Source organism: Erythrolamprus reginae, chromosome 7, assembly GCF_031021105.1.
Source record: "Erythrolamprus reginae isolate rEryReg1 chromosome 7, rEryReg1.hap1, whole genome shotgun sequence".
Classification (NCBI taxonomy): domain Eukaryota; kingdom Metazoa; phylum Chordata; class Lepidosauria; order Squamata; family Dipsadidae; genus Erythrolamprus; species Erythrolamprus reginae.
The window spans coordinates 80,692,470-80,710,272 of record NC_091956.1 but is presented as its reverse complement, the minus strand read 5'-3'; the positions used below and the strand labels follow the sequence as shown (position 1 = coordinate 80,710,272).

Here is a 17,803-nt window from a genome sequence, read left to right as displayed (position 1 = left end):
TTCATGGCACCGGGCCAGAATATCTCTGGGACCGCCTTCTGCCGCACGAATCCCAGCGACCAGTTAGGTCCCACAGAGTGGGTCTTCTCCGGGTCCCGTCAACCAAACAATATCGCTTGGCGGGACCCACAGGAAGAGCCTTCTCTGTGGCGGCCCCGACCCTCTGGAACCAACTCCCCCCAGAGATTAGAATTCTTGCAAGACGATACTCAGATTTAAGACTTACTAGACCCGGATAATTGCAAAATAGAATTTCAGATGTACTTGAAATTATGACCCAAGGTGGTTCTGAACAGATGTTTAGGTAGGAAATGGTTCTTGTACTAGAAATCTTTGCAGGGTTATCTTGATATCACTAGCCTAATACAGGGTTTTCCAACCATTTCATTGCCTGGCACTTCTATTCTCTCACCACTTACAAAAGTAATAATTATATCCATATAATTATGGATATACATTATAATTATGAAACTTCTAAACTCAAGTTTTCGCACCCCCTGGAATATCGTCTCGCTCCACTAGCCTAATATAAGAAGGGGAGAGGCTTTCTACATTGCTGTTTAACCCTGAAGGAATTAAAAACTCTTGGTAACAAGTTGTAAAACCTAATAGGAGATTTGTATAATTCTACACAGTTTAAGTCATGATATAAAGAAGAACATTGAGGGAAAGAAAAGTATTTTTTTTTTAAAAAAAATCCTGATGTTTCAGTAATGAAATAAACAAAGCAGATGGCTATTTTCAAGTTGGACTTTCCTGTGGTTTTATTGACCAAGGTCCCTGGCAAGGCATGTCTGGAAATAGGAACACTATCATACATTCTATTTAACCAGGAATCATAAAAAGTGCTAACAGCTGCAGTTTAATTCCCCCCTCCCCACCAGTTGATGACTATCTTTATATGTGGCCTGGTCTTTTTAAAAAGACACAAGGAGAATAATTCAGATTCCATGCCTACAAAGTCTGTAATCCTATCTCTCCTTATTTGGAAGAAAGTTCTATTTAAATTAAAAAGGAAAGAAATACTCATTGTGCGAAGTCAGCAAACAGAGGTATTTCCTCCCTCAAATAATAAGTACTTACTATTATTGAATTATTGCTGGTCAATTCTTGCAAATAATTCAATTATCCAAAACCAAATCCTGTTTGCTATATTTTTATAACCCATAGAAAATTCCAAGATACATGAACTATGAACATGTAACTTAAAGGCGATATGGAAGATGACATTACCAGGAAGAATTTACATTAATGACTCTATGCGATAATGTCTTCTTTGGAATCCCATTGATCCAACAATTTACAATTTTGGGTCATTTATAATGTCGCCTATAGATGCATAACTGTTCTGCCGACGTGTTTCAACCGCCCGTAATTACAGGGTAATTAGTCCAGGAAGACACACACCACACGATAAAAGGAAAACCCAAAAGATTTATAAACAGAAAAACAGAAACAGCTCCCTTTTTAAACGTCAAAGGGATTTTCTGGTACACACAAGGCACAGGTTAAATGCAGTCCAATTGCTCACCCAATAACTGGGAAATTGAGTCCAATTCTAAAGTCCAGAGAGTCCACACAAACAATCCTGAACAGCACAAAAACCACGATCTTGACGAAACAATGAATCAGATAAACTGCCACGAGGCTAACACACCAGGCTGCACTTTTATCTGTAGCACTAATTACAGCAGCCCCATCCAACCACAGGTGGCCTCATTTTCTCTTGTAATAACCCTTCAATTGTTGTCTCCTATGCATCACTCTACGCTTGCGTGGATGTGTCATTAATTCTTGTTCAGAATCCAGGGATGATACAGATGATTGATCTCCTCCTGGGCAGTCTGCCAAACTCCCCTCTTCCCTGTCATGCTTCCTTGGTCAGAGGAGGCTTCATGGGCAGATTCCATCGAAAGCAAAACAGACCTGTGGCATGTGGATATTTCCCCCACATCCACCTGCACATTCCTTGGGGCAAGAGCTGGGCCAGAGCTAACCACAGTAAGCAAGGTTAATTGGTAGTGATGCCTTGATTCACATTCTGCATTGAGCCATGAACCACCTACAACTCTGAACATCAGTGTCTCTTATTCCAGGCTCTCTCTGGGAAAACGGTGTTATCAAAACTGTCTCTCCTGCTCCTGCAAGCGCATGTTTCATCAAAGTTGGCATATGATCCTTAAGCAGGAGCTGTAAATCTAGAACAGGGATGGTAAATCTCCTGTGCGTGCGTGCCCACACGCACACTCCGGAACCGCCTTCTACCGCACGAATCCCAGCGACCGATAAGGTCCCACAGAGTTGGCCTTTTCTGGGTCCCGTCAACTAGACAATGTCATTTGGCGGGCCCCAGGGGAAGAGCCTTCTCTGTGGCGGCCCTGGCCCTCTGGAATCAACTCCCCCCGGAGATTAGAACGGCCCCCACCCTTCTTGTTTTTCGCAAATTATTCAAGACCCACCTATATCGCCAGGCATGGGGGAACTGAGACATCTCCCCCAGGCTTTTATATTTTATGTTTGGTATGTATGTGTTGTATGATTTTAATCTTGGGGTTTTTATAGATTTATTAGATTTGTTTTAATGTTATACTGTTGTTTATTATTGCTGTGAGCCGCCCTGAGTCTTCGGAGAGGGGCAGCATACAAATCCAATAAATAAATAAATAAATAGTGCAATCCCCCCCCCCCACTATCCCTTTCACCCTCTGGACTTCCAGTAGGCCTGTTGAGTCATTTTTCACCATCCAGAGGCTTTCCTGAAGCCTGGGGAGGTGAAAAACGGCCCAATGGACATACCAGAAGTTTGTTTCTAAACTTCCTGTAGGCCTGTTGGGTCCCTTTTTTGCCATCCAGAGGCTCTGGAAGCTTTCCTGAAGTCTGTAAAGGCAACAAGGATCTCCTCCCACCCTCCAGAAAGCTGAAAATCAGCTGGCCAGCGCCCCCATGCACTCTGGCGCTGACAGGGCAACGCCGTGCATGCCACCAGATATGGCTCTATATGGCATGCGCACCATAATTTTGCTATCGCATAGGATGTCCCCAAATTGCGCATCAATTTAGACTGGGGAAATGACACCCCGTCCAGAGTCATAGATGAAATACCATCTGGACTCAGAGGACTGAAAACCCAGAGCTGCTCCATCTTGCCGGAGTTGAGTCAAAGCCAATTACTCCCTCTAGGTTTCTTAGTATCTTTGTGCTATAAAGTAAAGCCAGGGGGTTGGCCAATTGCTCATTCAGTACAATTCCTCTGGAGTCATAGAAGATCTTCCACTGTGGTGTTTCAAGAAATTGTATAAGAATTAATGGGATGTAGTGATTAAGGCATTGGACTGAAATCAAAGAGATAGAGATTCAAGTACATATTGACCTTGCAATTGCTGTATAATTTAACGCAAGTCAGTATTTTTCTGCTCACAGAATGTTATTACTTGAATAAAACAAGGCAGGACCCCATCTCTGCACTGCCTTGCTCTTACAAGGAAATTGGGAAAATACACATAATAATTAACAAATAATTTGGAAAATTCAGAATGAAATAGAATACAAAGTATCTTGTATTGGGGACACATGGTTTAAAATCCCCTCTCAGCCAAAAATTACAGTCCGGTTCTGTTCTGTCGGGCTCTCTGGTAGACTCCTCCCAAAAATTCACAGGTACAAATTTCAGACACACAGACACGTTTGAAAATTCAAAACAATGTTCTTTATAATGAAAATTCACTTAAACCAAGCCCTCTTTTGGTATAGCAAAGAGCCCTCGTCTCCAAACAAACTGGTAATTTGTACAAGTCCCTTATCAGTCCTGTGATACTTAGCTTGCAGCTGTGAGGCAATTCACAGTCCTTCTTCTTTCACAAAGTGAAACACGCTTTGCTCTGGTTTAGTTTCAAAGCGGGGAAAAATCAGCACACAAAAGGTCAAAGTCATTAAAGCAGTCACGAAACACAACGATCAGATAATCCTCCACAATGGCCAAACCCACAGGCTGCTCTTTATAGCAGCCTCACTAATGACCACAGCCCCACCCAACCACAGGTGGCCTCCTTTTCTTTGATAATCTCTCAGTTGTTGTTGCCTATGCATCGCTCTCCGCATGCGTGGCTGTATCATTAACTCTTGTTCTGAATCCAAGGAGGAGCTAGATAATTGATCTCCTTCTGAGCTGTCTGCCCCACTCTCCTCCTCCCTGTCACTCATGTCTTTTTGGTCAGAGGAGCCTTTATCAGCAGATTCCACCGGGGGCAAAACAGGCCTGCAGCATGTGGATGTCTCCCCCACATCCACAGTCTTTGGGGCAGGAGCTGGGCCAGAGCTAACCACAACAGGTTCTAGTCAAATTACATTTTGTCTATCTTGGTTCCTTTTAGAGAAAAATGGGCATCAATAAAAAATTTAAAAAATATCTTCTCTGCAGTATGAAACCAAAAAGCTGCTTTGGAACGAGGCTCTTTTTAGCTTCATGCCCTGCTAGAATTTGCGAGCTAGAGAGACGAAAGAGTTATGGTCCCTTGTCAGAACCATTCTTGGCATCACCTTATCTTTGCTGATTTGTACTTTAATTCCATAAGGTAGGATTGACAGGCCGTAGCACTGATTTTGTTTTTCTCCTTTGTGTTATCCAAGCAGATAATCTAAGTGACGCCTTGAAGAAGCTGAAGATAACAGCTGTTGACAGTAGAGCTGATAGCTTGGAGGGGTGTTTGGATTGTCTCCTTCAAGCCCTGGCTCAGAACAGTAAGTTTGATTGTTCCCTTCAATTTCATACCATACAATTCAGTCAATAAATGACTATTGAATAATAAGTCTACCAAATGGAAGTAAAGCTATAAAGGGAAGTGTTTTTAATAGGAAAGTGAACACAAGAACAAGGGGACACAATCTGAAGTTAGTTGGGGAAAAGATCAAAAGCAACATGAGAAAATATTATTTTACTGAAAGAGTAGTAGATCCTTGGAACAAACTTCCAGCAGACGTGGTAGATAAATCCACAGTAACTGAATTTAAACATGCCTGGGATAAACATATATCCATCCTAAGATAAAATACAGAAAATAGTATAAGGGCAGACTAGATGGACCATGAGGTCTTTTTCTGCCGTCAGTCTTCTATGTTTCTATGTTTCTATGATATAGAATAGAATAGAATAGAATAGAATTTTTATTGGCCAAGTGTGATTGGACACACAAGGAATTTGTCTTGGTGCATTTGCTCTCAGCGTACATAAAATAAAATACACATTTGTCAAGAATCATGTGGTACGACACTTATTAATTGTCATAGGGGTCAAATAAGCCCTTCTCTAAATAGCTGTGGAAGAAAGAGTTGCTCAAAGTAGTATATTATAGTTATTTCATTCACATTCAGACTCACACCTTGACTTCCTTCCGTGTATGTATTGATTTGTGGTTAGCATTTAAATGTGTTAAATAATAAATAATCAAGCAATTGAAATACAACTCAACATACTATTTGTGAGCATATAGATACACTGCATGACAAAACTTAAATCTAAAAATAAGCATTGAATATATTTGATCAGCAGTAGCATTGGCAGCTAAATAAAATTTTGACGCTCAGTCTCACCCAGTTACAGAAAGGTAAGTGGCAGCAGAGGCAGGCATACTTCCCTGGGGAGGGTTTCCATAACACCAGAATTTTTCTTCATTTCAGAAAGCAGGAAATAAGAGCACGGGCTCAGATGCCAACTGAAGAGTGTATAGAAAGCAAGCGAAAAAAATTAGAAATACTGCAATTGATCTCCAGGGAAAATGTCCTCTACAGGTTCCTAATTAATCCCAAAGGGGGCTCTGGAATCAAAACAAATGGAAGCTTCACTCCATATATTCAAAGTAGCATGTCTATCTTCCTTTTCAAATACAGTGATGCCTCGTCTTACAAACGCCTCGTCATACAAACTTTTCAAGATACAAACCCAGGGTTTAAGATTTTTTTGCCTCTTCTTACAAATTATTTTCATCTTACAAACCCACCACCGCTGCTGGGATGCCCCGCCTCCGGACTTCCGTTGCCAGCGAAGCACCCATTTTTGCGATGCTGGGATTCCCCTGAGGCTCCCTTCACTGGGAAACCCCACCTCTGGACTTCCGTTGCCAGCGAAGCGCCCGTTTTTGCGATGCTGGGATTCCCCTGACGCTCCCTTCACTGGGAAACCCCACCTCCAGACTTCCGTTGCCAGCGAAGCACCCATTTTTGCGCTGCTGGGATTTCCCTGAGGCTCCCTTCACTGGGAAACCCCACCTCCGGACTTCCGTTGCCAGCGAAGCACCCGTTTTTGCGATGCTGGGATTCCCCTGCAACATCGCAAAAACACAGAAGTCCAGAGGTGGGGTTTCCCATGGAGGGGAGCCTCAGGGGAATCCCAGCAGCGCAAAAACGGGCGCTTTGGCTGGCAAAAGGGGTGAATTTTGGGCTTGCACGCATTAATCGCTTTTCCATTGATTCCTATGGGAAACATTGTTTCGTCTTACAAACTTTTCACCTTAAGAACCTCGTCCCGGAACCAATTAAGTTTGTAAGACAAGGTATCACTGTATGTAAAAATACTTAAAGATATTCCTCTTCGTTTTGATAAAGATAACTGGTAAAAAAAAACGAAGGTCTTTGATAGGAGAAGGTCCTTGAAAAACAAACTTCAACGAATGGCTTTATCTCCTGTGTACCTATTCATTGTGCATACTTGTGTGTGTGTGTGTGTGTGTGTGTGTGTGTTTCAATGTGTGTGGCTATATGCATGCTGTGAATAATTTGTAATAGAAAGTGAGAATTAGGTTTATGATAATTGATTGAAGAGATAGATGAGTGTTTTTCGCTTTGGAAATGGTGGGTATCGGATTCAAACAAAAAGCCCTTCATGGCACTGGACCAGAATATCTCCGAGACCGCCTCCTGCCGCACGAATCCCAGCGACCAATTAGGTCCCACAGAGTGGGCCTTCTCCGGGTCCCGTCAACTAAGCAATGTCGGTTGGCGGGCCCCAGGGAAAGAGCCTTCTCTGTGGCGGCACCGGCCCTCTGGAACCAACTCCCCCCGGAGATTAGAACTGCCCCTACTCTCCCTGCCTTCCGTAAACTTCTTAAAACCCACCTTTGCCGTCAGGCATGGGGGAATTGAAACATCTCCCCCTGGGCACGTTTAATTTATATATGGTATGCTTGTGTGTGTGTCTGTTAGTATATGGGGTTTTTTAAATCTTTAAAATTTTAAACTGTTTGATTACTTATGATTTGTTTCTACATGTTGTGAGCCGCCCCGAGTCTTCGGAGAGGGGCGGCATACAAACCCAAGTAATAAAATAAATAAATAAATAAATAATAAAATAAATAAATAAATACTCTTTGAAATGTGTATGAAATGTAAGGATTTAAAAAGTTCTCCCTATTAACAAAATGTTTACAAATTGCTTTCTCTCAAAAGCCCAGAAGGCAAAAATCATTCTAGAAATTTGATTTTAATAGCAGTTTTCTGATCAAGTGGCCTGAGCTCTTGATTTGTTAGGTCTGTCAGAATAAGGAGTCACAAAGACATTTTTAAATATGACTATGGGAAATCTTAAGAAGTACTGTGGAATATACTGAGATGGATAATGTCTCTCTCTAGGAAGATGACTTCCTGCACTGGGATAAGTAATCCGAAAGGAATAGTTCTTCCAACTTGATCACACTTGGGTCTCAGGTATAAATTGTAAAAAAAAATAAAATTGTTCCATTAGAAAAGCAAAGTCCAAAATTTGGTTAGTAAGGATGTTCTATCGGGCTCTCTGGTAGAATCCTCCCAAAAATTCACAGGCACAAATTTCAGACACACACACGTTTGAAAATTCAAAACAATGTTCTTTATAATGAAAATTCACTTAACCTAAGCCCTCTTTTGGTATAGCAAAGAGCACTCGTCTCCAAACAAACTGGTAATTTGTACAAGTCCCTTATCAGTTCTGAGATACTTAGCTTGCAGCTGTGAGGCAATTCACAGTCCTTCTTCTTTCACAAAGTGAAACACACTTTGCTCTGGTTTAGTTTCAAAGCGGGGAAAAATCAGCACACAAAAGGTCAAAGTCAGCAAGGCAGTCACGAAACACAAGGATCAGATAATCCTCCACAATGGCTAAACCTACAGGCTGCTCTTTATAGCAGCCTCACTAATGACCACAGCCCCACCCAACCACAGGTGGCCTCATTTTCTTTGATAATAATCTCTCAGTTGTTGTTGCCTATGCATCGCTCTCCGCATGCGTGGCTGTATCATTAACTCTTGTTCTGAATCCAAGGAGGAGCTAGAGAATTGATCTCCTTCTGAGCTGTCTGCCCCACTCTCCTCCCTGTCACTCATGTCTTCTTGGTCAGAGGAGCCTTCATCATCAGATTCAACCGGGGGGGGGGGCAAAACAGGCCTGCAGCATGTGGATGATCTCCCCCACATCCATAGTCCTTGGGGCAGGAGCTGGGCCAGAGCTAACCACAACAAAGGATAGAAAGTATTGTAAACTAATCTGAAACAACAAAACCATAAAGTTAGATAATCTTACTCATTTGGGTGGTTTGGTTTTTAACTGATTTTAATGAAACGTGGAAGGAAAAGGGCTTCTATAATTTAAATAATCATTTAATTTTGCACAACCTTTTATACCCTTTTCTATAAGCATTAAAGGTCATCTAGAGATGTCACTTCCAAGGTCATCTGATCATTGGTAGGGTTTGGAGTTGGCTCCCTTACTAGCCACCCCAGTCCAAGCAAACATTAGATTATTATAATTGACAGGGTATGTCAATTATAATATGTATGGTCTGTATGAGATGTATGATTGTTTTTATATTAAGGGTTTTTAAATTGTTTTTAAACTATGGATTTTTATTGGATTTTTATTGTTTTGTTGTTGTAAGACGCTCCAAGTCTCCGGAGAGGGGCAGCATACAAATCTAATTAATAATAATAATAATAATAATAATAATAATAATAATGCCAGAAGTAGCCTTCTAAGTAGCATAGTCATACTATCATTTAATACTATATTACTCCATATTTTAACATTTCAGGTTTTCAAATTTGTTACTGTCGTTAGTACATAGGCATATTAAAAATTAACAATTACTGCTTAAAAAACAAACTAGGAGACACTAAAAGTTTCAGAAGCTGAAGCGCAACAAATACCCTACAAGCCTTGTGAAAGGTTTCCTGTGACATATGTGTCCACTCTGATTTCTGCATAAGAGAACCTGAAAGGCAAGAAGGACCTCAGGTTCAAAGATTGTTGTAGGTTGCTAGATGTTTCTGTCTATATTTCATTACCTTGTAAGCCATTTGAGGGTGATATTTCATTACATAGAGCAGCGATGGCGAACCTTTTTTGGTGTGGGTGCCAAAAGTGTGCGCGCATATGCAATAGTGTGCTCTCGCGTGTCCACACCCACAATGCAATGCTCCCCATGCACACATGCCTCACTGAAGCCTTCGGACTTCTGGTAAGCCCATTGGGCTGTTTTTCGCCACCCGCAGAATTCAGAGATATGTAAAAGGTAGTCTTGGATACTAATAATTGGGTTTATTTATTTATTTATTTATTTTATTTATTAGATTTGTATGCCACCCCTCTCCGTAGACTCGGGGCGGCTCACAACACAATAAAACAGTTCATGACAAATCTAATAATTTACAATTTAAAATATTTTTTTAAAAAACCCATTATTAAGCAGACATACATACAAGCATACCATACATAAATTGTATAGGCCCGTGGGAGATATCTCAGTTCCCCCATGCCTGACGACAAAGGTGGGTTTTAAGGAGTTTACGAAAGGCAAGGAGGGTAGGGGCAGTTCTAATCTCTGGGGGGAGCTAGTTCCAGAGAGTCGGGGCCGCCACAGAGAAGGCTCTTCCCCTGGGGCCCGCCAACCGACATTGTTTCGTTGACAGGACCTGGAGAAGGCCCACTCTGTGGGAGCTAATCGGTCGCAGGGATTCGTGCGGCAGAAGGCGGTCTCGGAGATATTCTGGTCCGATGTCATGAAGGGCTTTAAAGGTCATAACCAACACTTGGTTGCTACAGAAGATTAAGAACATATTTTCTCCTATTTTAAAATGCGTTACAACTTTTCCTCTCTTACCATTATTAATTCAAATTTCTTAAATTATTTGGTTTGGTAGTAACTTTGCAAACAAGTTTAAATTTGAATTTGGGGTTAGAGTTCTTATGATTCATACCATGGATCTCTCACCTTTATCCAGGGATAGTCCATTAATCTATTTGGTATTAATTAAAGAATCTCAATTGGAGCAAGATACCTTGCATAAATATTGCTGTGATCATTTGAAGAGTCATTTTGTCTCCAGCTTTGTCTGCATGGCTATTCCAGGTTAAAGGGGAAAAAGGCTTGTGGCTTTAAGTGCAAAGGATCTTTTGAGCAGAATAAAAACGTATGTCCACTTAATGTTGCAGCTTTCTTGTGGTTTCTAGGTTCAACTTTTGCTTATATAAGAATGACTCACAGTGAACTGAGGATAATGAGGGGACTTTCTTTAGAGCCTGGGATTTTTTTCTGTAGCAGTATAGAAAAGCTCTCTGAAAGGTTGTCAGCTTCGACTCTCAATAACGTAGCTTCTGGAAAATCAAGTGGCACAGTTATGTAAAATGTAGCATTAGCACTGTGAATAATCTTAATAGCCTTATAAAATCAAAACATGCCCTCTTAGATTAGAGGCTAGAGATCTTTTCAAGCCTTGAAGCTTGCATAATATTTAAAGGACCCGCCCCCCACCTTCTTAAAATGTCAAGTATTGATATTCCAGTGTGAGATCTGCCATCCCTTGATTCTTATGCGGGATCATGGAGAGCATTGCTGTTGGTCAATTTCAGAAGTTTCTGTGCTTGTCCATGTGTTACAACAGAGTACAGTGTTCATTCTCTAATGACATGAGAAAGTAATGGATGTTCCCTTGTCTGAAGATACCATACTGGCAACTTCTGGAATTTGGGAGAATAGTCTGGAGGACAGAAGGAAAAGAGGGGGGGACGACATGATCGAAACATTTAAATATGTTAAAGGGTTAAATAAGGTCCAGGAGGGAAGTGTTTTTAATAGGAAAGTGAACACAATAACAAGGGGGCACAATCTGAAGTTAGTTGGGGGAAAGATCAAAAGCAACGTGAGAAAATATTATTTGACTGAAAGAGTAGTAGATGCTTGGAACAAACTTCCAGCAGACGTGGTAGATAAATCCACAGTAACTGAATGTAAACATGCTTGGGATAAACATATATCCATCCTAAGATAAAATACAGAAAATAGTATAAGGGCAGACTAGATGGACCACAAGGTCTTTTTCTGCCGTCAGACTTCTGTGTTTCTGTTATCATGCTTGTTTCTATATTCTTCATTTCACATGAAGAATGCTAAGGCACTCACAACTTTTGTGGCATGATTTGAAATAGAGGATATATTCAACAGGTAGTGTTTGTTGACCATGTCAGATTCTATTTTATTGATGAATTATTGTGGATAAATATTTGTAGGGTTGACTAAGAACCGGAAATATTGATCTCTGTTGATACTCTTAAATTATCAAAGAAAGATCGAGCCATTTCCCTTTTTCCCCCAAGTTTAATTAAAGCCAGAGCACCAACAATGTTGTAGCTGATCTCTGCTATGATGAAATAAGATAAGATTAGATAACCGCTTCCAGAAGTAAATTTAAAAAAACAATAACACTAGGAAGAATTTTAATTCCACCCCCACCCACACCAAAAAACTGGAAATAGATGTCGTGGTCACAATGCGGATACCGTGTAATAACTTAAAATGAAGAGCTGTTACGTTGATCTTGACCTTGTAGAAAAATTGAAGAAAAATGACATATTATTTAAAGCAGACTAGAACCTGCAAAAACATTTATTTTTTTTAGGGTTTTGTGTCTCTTTTTCAAGTAGAATACTTAAGTAGAATAAGGAAATGCAGTCTTAGCTTCCAGTATTTTTAAAAATATTTTTCAACAGATTATGTTTATAGAGCAAAGCATCCTAATTTTGTTTTCAAATTATTTCTTGACGTTCTGGTAGACAGATGCCTTGATACACTATTTTTATTCTGGCTGTTAAAAATAAACATTTTTTTCCCTATCTAAAATGTTAGCTCCACTTTATCTCTGTATAGTAGCACTCAATATTGGTTTATTTAAATTAATGAAGTTGAGATTTTAAGTCACAGAGATAACACATATCCAAAGTCATTCACCGAGTTTCTGGCTTTGAATTCATAATTGAAGGTTCATACAGACTTTATATTTTCAGGAATATTGCCTTGTTGAGTGTTTCCCTCAAACTTGTGTTCTGATGGAGATATTCCTTGCCCAAGACTCACAGTGCCTATAAATGCCTATTTGCCTAATTTTTACAAGATGTTCACATTTCATTCGTGATCTTTTGAAAACCAGCTTTTTTACCTGCCCAGAAACTAATGCACCACATTTTTTCCCCTCAGCCTACAATAATGGTACGAATGCGAAACTTTAGATATACATTATTTGAATTGTCAGGAGTGCATGTGTACATTTTATGTTTCTTCAGACAGGTAGCGTAGAAATGATGTCTGTAAGTGATGTACGTTACGAGCAGCGTGATGTTATTGAATTTCTCACTGCAGAGAAAGAAACTGTTGGGAACATTCACAAATGTTTATGTAAAGTTTATGGAGAATCTGAAGTCGACAGAAGTACGGTTAGTCGCTGGGCACAGAGGGGGAGGCCATTACAAGAACAGAACAGAAGAACAGAGGGTGAAGCCATTAGAAAAATGAGGGGTACCGACAGGGCATACATGCCTTTGTGTCCAGCTATAGGAAGGCCATAGAATGGGACAGAAATTATGTGGGAAAATAGGGAGTGTCGAAGAAACATCATTCTTTCTTGTGTGTAAGTTTCATTGTGTTCAATAAATAATTGTTGGGGGGAAAAATGTGGTGCATTACTTTCTGGGCGACCCTCGTACATTGACCACTCTTTAAATATGTGTCTATAATGTTGACCCAAATAAGACACCTATTATTATTTCTGCAATGATAGATTGGGAGACCTTTCTGCAGATAGGTTTTTGTACCCCTCCTTAGTACTTTTCATTACAATGATTGAAGTTGATGGGGGGAGAAATTAACCCTCTCTTTTCTCCGGTGAAGCTTCTGTTGGGTATAGAGTCCAGTGGGTTATAAAGTAGCATTGTGTTGGTTGGTAGGTAGCAGGGGTGGGCAGCAGGCAGGACGGGGTGGAACACAGTTCCACCGGTGGAAATGAAGATGTGTACGCAACTCCAGCTGATCGGCGGCTGTCACTTCCTGGATTACTGCTCTCGGCTCCGCTCTCCTTTTTTCCCCTGCTGCTGCTCCTGCATCTGCGCTCCTTGCTTTTTTCCTCTTTCTTCCTTCCTGGCCTTGGACGAGCTTCCCTCTCTCCTGCCCAGCTCCCCTCCAGCCTCACGCAGCCACCTCCCGCCTGAGGTGCAAGCAGAAGGCGTCGGTGGAAGTGGTGCTGGCAGCATTTATGCTTCTGGCAGCACCTGTTCACCTAGCGACCCAGCCTGAGGCGGGGGGCGACCCAGGCAGGAGAGCGCGGGAAACGTGAAGCAAATTGTCACCCCAGTGAGCGACACTGGTGAGGTTGTAAATCGAGGACTTAACAGTTCACTTGAACGATGATGATCGTCCAAGCCACTCCCACCTCATCAAGCCTACCCAGTCACATGACCATCAAGCCACACCCACAAAATAAGCCACACCCATAGTGTGGCAGTAAAATTTTTGGCTGTCCATTACTGGTAGGTAGGTAGGTAGGTGAGAGGATGGACGGACGGATGGAAGACAGACAGATGAGGAGATGAGAGGTTTCAATACTTGCAAAAAGTCACAGAAAGGGAAATATTCAGAAATCATTACATAAACAAAAAGAAGCATTCCTTAAGCCCTGGAAAAGGAGATAATTTTAGGAAAGATTTACTCTGACTTCTCTCTCACTCGGGTATAAGAAGGAGGCGAAGAGAAAACCAATCAGATTTCCCAAATCTTGTTAATGTAGCCTCTTAATAAAGCTTATATCTGGTTTTCTTGTGGAGCCGGTTTCCTGCTGAAGAAAATGTTAAAAGAGCTGACAGTGATCTTTGACAAAATCTTGTGTTGTATATCTTTTTTTCAGATATTGAGACAAGTGAAAGAATCCAGAAAAGTGGAACTCTCCCAGTGTTTGCAAGCCTTTTGACTCCGCAGTCCTCCTGCACTGCAAAAGTAGCTAACGTCATAGCAGAAGTAGCCAAAAATGGTGAGGTTTTCCACAAAGCCTTTTTTGCTGGAACATCTTCAGTTTTGCAGCTCACGTTGTCAGTATGTTTTACTTCTTTTAAGTTTTCATTTTATGGCTGTTTCCATTTCTTTCTCTCTTCGCTATTTTTTTTTAAGTTCTATCTTTATGTTATACTAGTAACTAGTGCCATCAAAAAGAATATACATTCAGGAATGTGTATTAGTTGCAAGAATAAGCATTGAGCATGCATTAAATGCAAATAGTGGCTGATAATGTCATGATAATGTGGAAAGTATTCTAATGATGACAAAGACAAGACTGTGCCACAGTGCACCTTAGAAATGAAGGCTATGAGGTGGACTTGGTCACAGTCTTTGATATTTTAAAAGGTCCAAGGCACATGCATCAGATTTACCTTTTTATATTTTTTTCCAGCCCCACAAAATAGGTATTAATCACTGGCTTATTGCCAAAATAGCATTTAGCACTTAGAATTATAAAACACTTCACAGTGCTTTACAGCCCTCTCTAAACATTTTATTTATTTATTTATTTTATTTATTTATTTATTAGATTTGTATGCCGCCCCTCTCCGTAGACTCGGGGCGGCTCACAATACAATAAAACAGTTCATAACAAATCTAATAATTTACAATTTAAAAATATTTTTAAAACCCCATTATTAAAAAGACATACATACAAACATACCATACATAAATTATATAGGCCCGGGGGAAATATCTCAGTTCCCCCAAGCCTGACGACAAAGGTGGGTTTTGAGGAGTTTATGAAAGGCAAGGAGGGTAGGGGCAGTTCTAATCTCTGGGGAGAGCTGGTTCCAGAGAGTCGGGGCCGCCACAGAGAAGGCTCTTCCCCTGGGGCCCGCCAACCAACATTGTTTAGTTGACGGGACCCGGAGAAGGCCCACTCTGTGGGACCTAATCGGTCGCTGGGATTCGTGCAGCAGAAGGCGGTCTCGGAGATATTCTGGTCCGATGCCATGAAGGGCTTTATAGAGAATAAGCATATTGCCCCCAACAATCTGGGTCCTCGTTTTACTGACCTTGGAAGGATGGAAGGCTGAGTCAACCTTGAGCCTACTGAGATTCGATCTGCCAAACTGCTGGCAGCTGGTGATCAGCAGAAGTAGCTTGCAGTACTGCACTCTAACCATTGCACCACCGAGGCTCTTAAAATGTGGCAGGGCAATTCCTAGGAGTTCTCAGGATCATGAAAAATAAATTCACAACCTTATGCAAGCTGCATATTCATTACATTCTTTAAAATCTACCCTTTTGTGGAGGGCTTATATTGGTTACAAAGATTAGCATTTCATTCTGCATGCAGCTCACATTAAACATGTATTGCTTTACAGACTCTACTCTACTGACAAGGTATATACTCAAAGCCTAGTGAGTAATAATCATACTTCAGAATGAAAATTCCCCCAAGCTTTTTCAGCCAGTAAATTACCACTGTGTGAGTTGGATTCAGAGTTGGACTCAAGTTTAGATAAAATGAGGATCTCTTATTCCTTTTTCATATCTGCAAATCCTGCTCATCCCATTATAGACTCACTGCAGGATTTGCAGATATGAAGAAGGAATAAGAGATCCTCATTTTATCTGAACATGAATCTCGTGGGGTTTAAACTTTAAACTTCATCTTTAAACAACAACTATTTCAAACTTATCAATAAATGATTCTTAGGTCTTTCATCTTAGTTGATATCAAATCAAGTTTATTAACAGTCATAGACCAGAAACCAGAAGAAATAAAAATGCTCAAGGAATATCCAATTTAAAATTCTAGAATAAAATAATGAATAATAGATAAAATATATACAGTGGTACCTCTACTTAAGAACGCCTATACATAAGAGCTTTCCTAGATAAGAACCGCATGTTCAAGATTTTTTTGCCTGTACTTATGAACCATTTTCTACTTAAGAACCCGAGCTCGGAAAAATTTTCCAGGAAATTTGAGAGCGGCATGAAGGCCCGACCAGTTTCCTGCCATTTTTCCTTTAATTCCGGCCATCTGGGCTGCCAGAGGAGCCTTTTTGTGGTGCTTAAGGAGGCTTTGGCAGCCCAGAGCGAACGAAGCATTTTCCTTTCTCTGGGCGCTTGGAGAGGGAATAAACCTCTGACAGCGCCCAGAGAAAAGAAATGCTCCCTTCGCTCTGGGCAGCCAAGGAGTCACCACAGAGAAGGAAATGCGCTGGCTATAAAGCGAGCGAGCAAGCGGAGAGGGGAGCCCTTCAGCATGGGAAGGAAGGGGAAGCAGGTGGCAGCAGCAGCCACCAGTGTATGGGAGGCAGCCTCGTGCCAGGTGTATTGGAGGCGAGTCACTCTTTTTTTTTTAAAGTCTTTAAGTTTTGGATTTTTTTGATTCCCCTCACCTTACCTTCTTCCTTCGGCAGCGACTCTCCTCCTCCTCCTCCTCTTCCTCCTCCTCCTCCCACCCAAATTCCGAGCTTTTATTTCTTTCCTAATGGGTTTGCACGCATTATTTGCTTTTACATTGATTCCTATGGGAAAAATTGCTCCTACTTAAGAACGTTTCTACTTAAGACCCTGGTCACGGAATGAATTAAGTTCTTAAGTAGAGGTACCAGTGTATTAAAATCACTATTTGGCATCCAATCTATCATTTACACATGGTCTGGTAATAGTCTTTAATTGATCTTCATTTCTCTTTCCATGGATTGTAGAGTTTATGCGGAATCCATGTGTAGATGCTGGCTTGATCCCACCCTTGGTTCAGCTTTTAAACTGTAAAGATCAGGAAGTTCTTCTTCAAACGGGGCGTGCCTTGGGCAACATATGCTACGACAGCCGTAAGTTTACAGAATATCAATATTTTTATTCTTAAACCTCACATATTCATTTTTTGTAGTCTTGTTGAGAGCTTTTCTGCAAATTTTTCTGAGACATTAGCAAGTGTTGTCACATATCCTACATGACAGATTTTGTTTTTATTGGTTTAAATTGAAGCAAAAAAAGGTCCTTGACAAATAGCCTAATGATCTGAAGACCAGAGATATAGAAATTGTCTTGCGTGTTTACTTATGTTAGAGTTTTCCTGCAGTGGAAGACTTGCCAAATTTTATTTCTATGAATAAATCAGTAGAGTTATGCAATGCAATTTTACTCCAACTCGCGAAATAAAACTGAATGGAATTTGCCATAGTTAGTGTTCTGCCGGGCTCTCTGGTAGGAGCCTCCAGAAAATTCAAGAGTACAAATTTCAGACACACACACGTTTGAAAATTCAAAACAATGTTCTTTATCACAAAAGTCAAAATAAACTAAGCACTCTTTCTGTATTGCAAAGAGCACTCTTCCCAAAACAACCAGGTAGTCTGTACAATGTCCCTTAAACAGTCATTAAGTACTTAGCCAGCAGCTGTGGAGAAAACTTCACACCCCTTCTTCTTTCAATGAAGGGAGACACACACACACACACACACACACACGTTGCTCTGCTTGGATTTCAAAGGTGTGAA

At 40.8% G+C, this 17,803-nt stretch overlaps 1 protein-coding gene across 13 annotated transcripts in view; it reads left to right on the top strand.

Moving 5' to 3' along the window:
• RAP1GDS1 (Rap1 GTPase-GDP dissociation stimulator 1) overlaps positions 1 to 17,803 on the top strand; it is a 125,049-nt gene that overhangs the window by 59,350 nt on the left and 47,896 nt on the right. For 6 of the 13 annotated variants that reach the window (XM_070757983.1, XM_070757986.1, XM_070757981.1 and 3 more), the window contains 3 exons: positions 4,627 to 4,737; positions 14,191 to 14,313; positions 17,009 to 17,134. In XM_070757983.1, the coding sequence (XP_070614084.1) occupies positions 17,014 to 17,134 (121 nt within the window). In that variant the 5' untranslated portion in view covers positions 4,627 to 4,737; positions 14,191 to 14,313; positions 17,009 to 17,013. Of the gene's footprint in view, positions 1 to 4,626; positions 4,738 to 14,190; positions 14,376 to 17,008; positions 17,135 to 17,803 lie in introns of all 13 variants that reach the window. The other 7 variants (XM_070757975.1, XM_070757977.1, XM_070757980.1 and 4 more) reach the window with 3 other exon arrangements.